The 7,900-nt window shown below is 44.4% G+C and overlaps 1 protein-coding gene across 6 annotated transcripts in view; it reads right to left on the bottom strand.

The window, feature by feature from the left end:
- LOC103376762 (G patch domain-containing protein 2-like) overlaps positions 1 to 7,900 on the bottom strand; it is a 65,514-nt gene that overhangs the window by 51,960 nt on the left and 5,654 nt on the right. For all 6 annotated transcript variants that reach the window (XM_017039122.2, XM_008307273.3, XM_025054854.1 and 3 more), the window contains 6 exons: positions 3,716 to 3,777; positions 3,145 to 3,279; positions 2,165 to 2,244; positions 2,004 to 2,068; positions 1,876 to 1,915; positions 1,690 to 1,769 (listed from right to left, as the gene is read on the bottom strand). In XM_017039122.2, the coding sequence (XP_016894611.1) occupies positions 1,690 to 1,769; positions 1,876 to 1,915; positions 2,004 to 2,068; positions 2,165 to 2,244; positions 3,145 to 3,279; positions 3,716 to 3,777 (462 nt within the window). The remainder of the gene's footprint in view (positions 1 to 1,689; positions 1,770 to 1,875; positions 1,916 to 2,003; positions 2,069 to 2,164; positions 2,245 to 3,144; positions 3,280 to 3,715; positions 3,778 to 7,900) is intronic.

Raw genomic sequence — 7,900 nt, 5'->3', positions numbered from 1 at the left:
CCCCCGCTCCACTCTCAGTCATTCCTTTGGGAGTATGATTTATACGTTTTGAAGTGAAGGGTCTTGAATCCCACTATAAAGGAATTAAGAGGTCTCCCCCGAGTCCACCATTCAAATGAGAGCATGGCAGGGATATGAGGGCTTTTTAATAGAGAGAAATTAGTATTCACAATGCCTGGAACTGGAATCTGAAGGAACCTTTCAGGTGGAGAAGAAAGGGCCAGTTTAGAAAAGAAAGCCCTAAGAAGTCAGGGGCTTTTCATAGCAGTCGTGTTTTTGCCCCTCATCAAGGAGCGCCGAGGCGCTCTGTGAAACAACCCCAGAGAGAGGGAGTGTGTGTGTAGTGTGTGTGTGTGTGTGTAAGGCAAAATTAAGAATGCATCATAAATAGGCAAAGTGGAAACAATACAATAAGGAGAGCCCCAGTCTCCAGGCCGAGGGGCTGCTCCTCGTCTCTGTAGTCCCCCACAGTCCTCCATCCAGATCCAACAGATCCAGGGCTAACTGGGAGCCATGTGAGGCTTTGACAAATATCTTTTAGGTAAATCTTTTTTTTTCTTCTTCTTCATGTTTTTTTGCTGCCGTCTTAGGAAGGCAGGCATTTGAAACTGAATCACAACGATATCAACACGTAGCATTTCTGTCTGTTTGGAAACAGTGACCTTGAAAAGTTACTTTAGACAAAACTTTGGGCCATGTCGGAGAAATCCTCCTGTGGACGCAGCTGTGAGGACAGTCAGAAAAACGTCCCGGGCGTCTTGTTTCAAACGCTCTCTGACTTCAGGATGTTGGGCGTAAGAAGCGTTTCCTGTCGTGTTGTTTGTCTTATTTTCATCCTGACTCACTGTCAAGGCCTTTAGACGTTTGTCCAACGTAACACTGTGCATCAGTGGACGATTAAGACACAGTGGACATTAGTTCAAGTGAGGCTGGACGATGGAGTTGGAGAAGGACTTTCCGGAAGACGGAGATGTACTGTAATGTAATCAAGTAGATGTAATCTGCTCCCACCACTGACTACTTGTTACTTCATTAGACAAAACTGTGATTTTTATTTAATATTATTTGAATGTCCGGCTCCCGAGGTGTCTGTCCAGAAAACTTCTGGCCCTGTGACAAACATACTGTAGTTGATGACCCCTGCTATAGAGCATTGTTTCCCAAAGACTGGGTCGTGACCCTCAGGTGGATCGCAAGAGATATTTTTTTTTGGGTCGTCTCGCATCATGTTTCCCAGGAGTTAGACGAATAATGTCTAAAAAATGTTTATGACTTTTAAAATATGGCTCCCCCAGACGAATAATGTCTTATAAAGGTTTATGACTTTTAAAATATGGCTCCCCAGGAAAAAAGTTTGGGAAACACTGGTCTAGAGTAATGGTTGAGTCTTTACCACAGTGGACCGGATCACTTCAGTAGGTGACTAGGAATTGAACCCTACAGTATATAGTCTTGTATACAGTCGCGACCCTCAGGTGGGCCGCGGCCCAGTCTTTGGGAAACACTGTTCTATAACACAGTGAAAATGTAAAAATGTAAATTCTATCACTGTATTACACAGTGTCAGTGTAACATAAATGTTGGTGATTCCGACACTGCCTTAATCCCTGAGGATTATACGTTTAATTCAAGAAATCCTTCAACATGTGAACTGCGTTGAACCATTGAATTCAACATGACATCATCTACCTGTTTCTGCAGACTGAGGAGGGACATCTCTCTGACATCATGTCGATGGGACACACGGGTAACGGACACAAAGGGCTGAACTGGAAAATGGAAAGCATCAAGGACAATTACGAGTATGAAAACAAATAAAATAAAAATGAAAAAAGTACAAATACAGAAGGCGGAAACAATTTCCTTTCCACATACCTGGCTTCTGTCTCGCTTCCCAACAGAGGGCAGCCAAAAGCTAAAAGGAAGTGTTGTGATTAGTGGGATTTAAGGACAGAAACGACACAGAACCAGCGACGGCAGGTTGAAAAGGTAACGGTTCTTACTCTCGATGGTAAGGGTCTCGGGAGATCTGCCTCAATCTTTTGACCAAAACTGGCATCCGGCTGTTCTGTTCCACCAACACAAAAACACAAACAACGATGAGACACATGAGCCCTTTGACCTTTGCCCTCTGACCTGCTCGTCCACTCAAGCGTCTACTGACCCTGTTGCCGATCCTCCTCCGGTCCTTCCTGAAGCAGCAGGCGGCAGAAGCTGGCAGCTGCTGAAGTCGAGAATGATAACCTAAAAAAATATTTAAATATAATTTTAATAAAGACAAAAAAGATCACAATGTTAAACAGCAACGGCCAAACTTTTTATGGACAGATGGATGGATAAACTAAAAATCACATTTTCACATCACAATCTTACAAATTATGTGATTTTGTTTTGGAATCCAGTTTCGGCCAGATTGGGCGGTTTGGCGGGCCGGATTTGGCCCATGGGCCGCCAGTTGATAATCACTATTTTACAGAAAAGGATTAAAAAAAAAATAAAAAATCCTCGCAGTGCGGAGCCATCTGCCTCAGCTGGTTAGGGTGAAAGTGGAAAATGGAGGGGGGAGAGGTGGGAGGAGGGGGAGGTGGAGGATGTTGTGATGACAGAAGTACAGTAGCTGTTAAACTGAACAACAGGAGACGCCACGAATATTACTTACTTTGTAATAAAATTCAACAGCTTTGTTTTTTTCCGAACAGTTTACTCATAAAAACAGAAAAAAAAATTGATTTAATTTTAAATATTTATATGATCAATAATTAAAGAAAATTGTGTATTATAATATTATAGTATTAATACAGTATTGCTTAAATTAATTTTAAATTTTATTATATTATGGTTGACTGTAAATATTCCCTCACTTCCCTATGAAAAACTGGTGAAAGTTCAAAGTCAGTATTTATGAACATTTATTTATGTAAAATGTATATATTTTAAAGGTTAATTAACATTGATTGAGATTTAATTTTAAAGGTTAATTAACATTGATTGATTGATATATTCTTATTCTTTTATATGTTTAAAATTCAGCTTTAATAAATAACACTTTATAAAACAACAATCTCGGCTTCACTTGACTCCCGACAGTGTTCAGGTCACATGACCAACAGCAGATTGTAAACCCCCATTATAATCCCAGGTTACCTCTCTTGGAGGGTCTCACTGGTAGCAGAAAGGTGGGTGGCGGCCGGCTGTCCTCGAGGGAAAGCTGAAAACTGGCCACGCCCGTCCCAGCTCCGCAGTCGCCTTCGAAGAACCAGTCGCTCTGCTCGTCGTCACCTACGATCGGGGACACGTCAAGATGTTACAGGAGCTTTTCTCACGGTCGCTACAGTAAAATTACATTGAAAAAAAAAACATGGCCGCTCTGTCAGCCGCAGCCCTTGGCTCTGAGGACGGCCAGCTCCTCTCGGACCTGTCAGTCAGCGAATCACAGTCAGGAACCGTGCCTCTCACAGTCAAGGTGTAGTGACAACTATTAAATCTGAGGCCGCCTGGCTCTGCCGCGGCTAATGAGATTAGCAAAGGCTTCAGCGCTCATTAACACGACATGACAACGTCTTATTAGAGTCGCCTGGGTGCCCAGCATCCACACCATCGTGGTCAAAAACCTTCACTTCCTGATTCCAACACAACTCTGATCTATCTTGTGAACGCTCCTTTACTGCTGGAATCTTTACCCCCACAGTTGATGAGGTGGTGATCGGTTTTATACCTTGTCTTCCTTCATCATTGGTAAAGAGGCCGGGGTCACTGCTGCACGTGCTGCTGGTTTCCCTGCAAACGACAAATGACAGAGGAAACGGTCAAAAGCGCTCAGATTTAAGGGGAATCAGCTCGTCTTCGACGTCACGTCGTTATTTGTCCTTTTCAAACCCTGCGGTTTCTTTAGGTCAGACCACAAACCTAGCATGTGCGTTGGGAACAATGCAAATCAAGGGGATTTACATGCCCTTGTAATGTTGACATTTGGCATGTTACGTTCAATGAAAGAAATAATGAAGAAGTCCAGAGTTGGAGGTCAACATAAATGGAAGCGACACAAAAAGACAAGAGCGCGCGGCGTTCTCCCTTGTTGCGATGGCGAACACAAAGGCACGAGGAGAGACTCTGATCGAAGCCACTGAGTGACATGCACAATCTAATTGAATATCCTCCGCTGTCAGCTCCAATCTAATCTGGCCTGCGTTGTGGAGGATGACAGGAGAACCGAGGCACGTTCCGCCGCCCGCCCCTCCCTCTGGGTGTGCCCCACACGCACAGCGAACCCACAGACGTGCCGCTTCCGCACAGCAACTGGCCAACATCTGCTGTGTGGGCTGCCACCTCTTATTGCCCGCTCTGCTTCTCCGCCGATCCTCTCAACACCCCCGAGGCGGCGGGCAGTTGCTCTCCTCCGCCCCCTGTGTGCCCCTCTGCTCGTGCAGACCACCCAGAGTTTCTGCAGCGTTCTCACACCTCTGTCGCTTTGGTCTGTGACCTCCAGACACTTCAAGGTCACAGGCAGGGAGGATGATGGATGTGGGGAGAGCGGAGGAACAAGAGCCAAAAATATATTTTCTGCCTCTGAACGTATACAGTTAAGGACGAAATATTACACTCCCCCCGGAAAATGTATTTATTTTTACAGATTTTTTTCCCCGGTGCTTGTAAACAGAGCAAGGACTTTGTCGCATAGCAGTTCTGAACATTCTAACTTTATCTCTGAAGCCTTTTTCACCTCCAGGACGGTCTATTTCTGCTGTGGCACAACCCAGTGACACGGACCAATGAAAAAAAAGAGTGAAAATAAAACAAGGGTGAGAATAATTATATAATAACAGTCAGAGGCAGAAAAGCAAAAATTAAAACTCAAATCTACAAAGCAAACGTTGTGGAGATTTGTCTAAATAAATGTCTAAATGTAGAATTGCTTAGACCCCAGTGCAGTGGTTCCCAAAATAAGGGGTACAAATCTACAAAGCAAACGTCAAAATAAGGGGTGGACCCCAATAATGTGTTGTAATTTTTTGTTAACATTGTTCAATAATAATAGGCCACAATAATGTGTTGTAAATTTTTGTTAACATTGTTCAATAATAATATACGTATGAATTTTTTTTTTAAGCAGTAGCAGTGATGGAACCATTGTCAAGCACAGGCTTGATCAAAAGGGGGCGCTGCAGAGACGGTTTGGGAACCACTCTCGTGGTGGATGATTAGAATCAAGAGTCAAGAGATTTCTATTGTCAGTGTTTTAAAAAAAACAATGGTAATGCATTAATAGAAGAATGTCAAAAAGGCCTAGGAAAGAGAGAGGAAGGGAGAGGGGGGAGAGAGAGAGAGAGAGAGAGCAGGAGGAAGAGAGAGAGGCCAAAAGTTTGACTGTTGCTAGTGTTCGGAGGAAAAAAGGAAAAAACAAACAACGTCCCTACAGTGGGAGAGACATCTAACCAGAGAACCCTGTGAGGATGAAAGACACTTTAAAGGAAAAACATACAAAAATAAATAAAATAATATAATATCTGTAATTTTGTAGCCGTTGCTAAACTTGCCTGAAAACGACCCCAACACCTGCAGTTATGTGTCAAAAGTGACACAGAACCGTCTGATCGTACGGTACGAGTATTGAAACTGAAGTTTTTTATTTGTCAAAATAATAATTTCAATGTATAAAATGACTTCATGTTTGTTCTATTTTTTACTATTTCAAATACTTCTAAAAGCGGGCGGAGGTGGGGTTAGAGGAGGGGGGTTGTGTCACCTATTTATCATCCTTGACCTTGCTCAGGGGTCAGATAGGCGCTGATACAGAGCTTTGCCATACTGAACAGGCGTGTCAGTGAAGGCAGCATCAGAAAAAAATAAAATAATGAATTAATACAATTTTTCCAGCCTGCGTCTCCTCCTGACCAGATGGTCCTGCATCATCTCCCCTCGTGTCCACTGGAAGCAGATGTGCGAGGGAGCGAGTCTCTCTGGGGAGGAAGATTTCTGACCGAGTCAGAGAAACCCTGGACCGTCCCTGCAGCCCTGAAAGCCTCTCTCCTCAACCATTCCCTGGGCTCCTCCTCCACTGGACTCCCTAACCATCAGAGGAACTTCAGAGGACACGCCGAATTTCACTAACTTTCCTTAAAACCAGTGAAACCCAGCAGTGATTTAATGTTTTCATCCATGAATCTTAAAGACTTCTACAGGAAGTGCTCGGTTTGAAAAAGAATCACAGGTATAAACATTTAATTAAAGCTGCCATTAAGTATTTATCTGTATTAAGGACGTAATGCGATGTCGCTGGAAGCAGGGCAGGGCCGATGTGAAACCGTTTCCATTAAGTACCGCCTAATTAATGCCATGAATAATTCAGACTCCCATTTTTCTTGGAAACAGAAAACGCAAAAAAAAAAAAAAACTTTTTCCTTAGCGTTGACCTTTGTCAAGAAAAGTTGACAAACACGTTGAGCAAACTTGGTGTTTGTCTTAGATTTAAACCTACAACTGTGGAGTTTACAAATAACTCTGACGCATGTCGTGCAGTGCGGACTCTCTACACCAGGGGGCACTAATCTTTCTGAAACTTAAAGCTCTTAGTAACTCGAAGAGCTACGTGTTTGATACAGACTTCTTGAACATCGTAACACTTATTAGTTCTGGGACGTACAGTGGTAGACACTTCTTACCATCGTGGCAAGAACCAAGTGGAACTGATTCAAAAATTGTTGACCCTTGTTGACCTAAGGTGCCCCCTAGTAAAACCCTTGTTGACCTAAGGTGCCCCCTAGGCACCGCGTTGGTGACCCCTGCTCTACGCTACACAACTTTCCGATACTTAGAACAAGAAATTCCGTCCCTTTGTCTAAGGTCGTAAGCCAACTTCCTGTTCGACCCCCACGACCTCAGAGAGGTGAAGCCAAACACAGTATCCAGATAAACACTAATCATTAGGATATAATCCTGGGCTCCTCGGAGACGCAAACCAGTTTGCACAGAGATTACGGGCTAGCTGCCATTTATTGAGCCCGTGCTCATTCTGCAGACGAATAAAGAAGAGGCAGCAGCAGAATGGGAGGAGGGTGAGGCCGGGGGGGGGGGGGCAGCACCGACAACAATGGATCTATGAGCTCTTCAAACAAGCCTCCTCCAACTTAGAAACACCAAATCCATGCTGTGTTTTGATAATACCGACGCCCCGTCCTCCCCAGACTGCAGTAATTGGATTAGTCTCAGAGATTTATGAAAATTAACTTCAGAAAACGCTGCACTGTCTTCACCCCCCCGCACTCCCCCCACCCCAAAAAAAACACTCGTACCATTTTGAAAATTTGAATTACAGCAAGATAACAACGAGAGTGAGTGAAAAGCGCAGCAGGGGAGGAGGCTTTGGTTCTTTTTTTTTTTGTTTTTTTTTCATTGATAGCCGTCACATTGCTGGGGACAGACAGCATCTAGCCACAGGTGAGGCCTGTTTGCTGGGCAGCCTGGGTGCCAGGTGGCCCCACTGCCAGCAGGCTGGGGCCGGGTCTAATCAAGGATGTGAGGCCCAACTGGAGCTGCCGACATCTGCCGCGCGTGCACTTGGGTGGCTGAAGGCAACGCTCTGCTCTGTATGCACGTAGGAGGAGTGACCTTGAGCGGAGGCATGTTTTAAGAGACCAGACGCTCCATAAGAAAAAGGTTAATGGAATGAATGGAGAAGGGGGGGAAAAAAATTTGAGTGCTTCAAAAGACATTTCGGGAACGGCGTGTGTGTCCGACATCAAATGGGCCGTACACTCCCCGGGTATAAATACTGCTGTTGTGCTACTGTCAGCCCCTCATCACCGCTGCCATTCGTTCAAATCCTTCTGCCTCCGCCAGGACTTAACCATTAGATTGTTGAGCCCTCAGTCCGATGTGGCAGTCTACTGAGCAGCAATCAAGA

This window comes from Cynoglossus semilaevis, chromosome 1 (assembly GCF_000523025.1).
Source record: "Cynoglossus semilaevis isolate Cse_v1.0 chromosome 1, Cse_v1.0, whole genome shotgun sequence".
NCBI lineage: Eukaryota > Metazoa > Chordata > Actinopteri > Pleuronectiformes > Cynoglossidae > Cynoglossus > Cynoglossus semilaevis.
The sequence above is the reverse complement of the archived record's forward strand: the minus strand, read 5'-3'. Positions and strand labels throughout refer to the sequence as shown.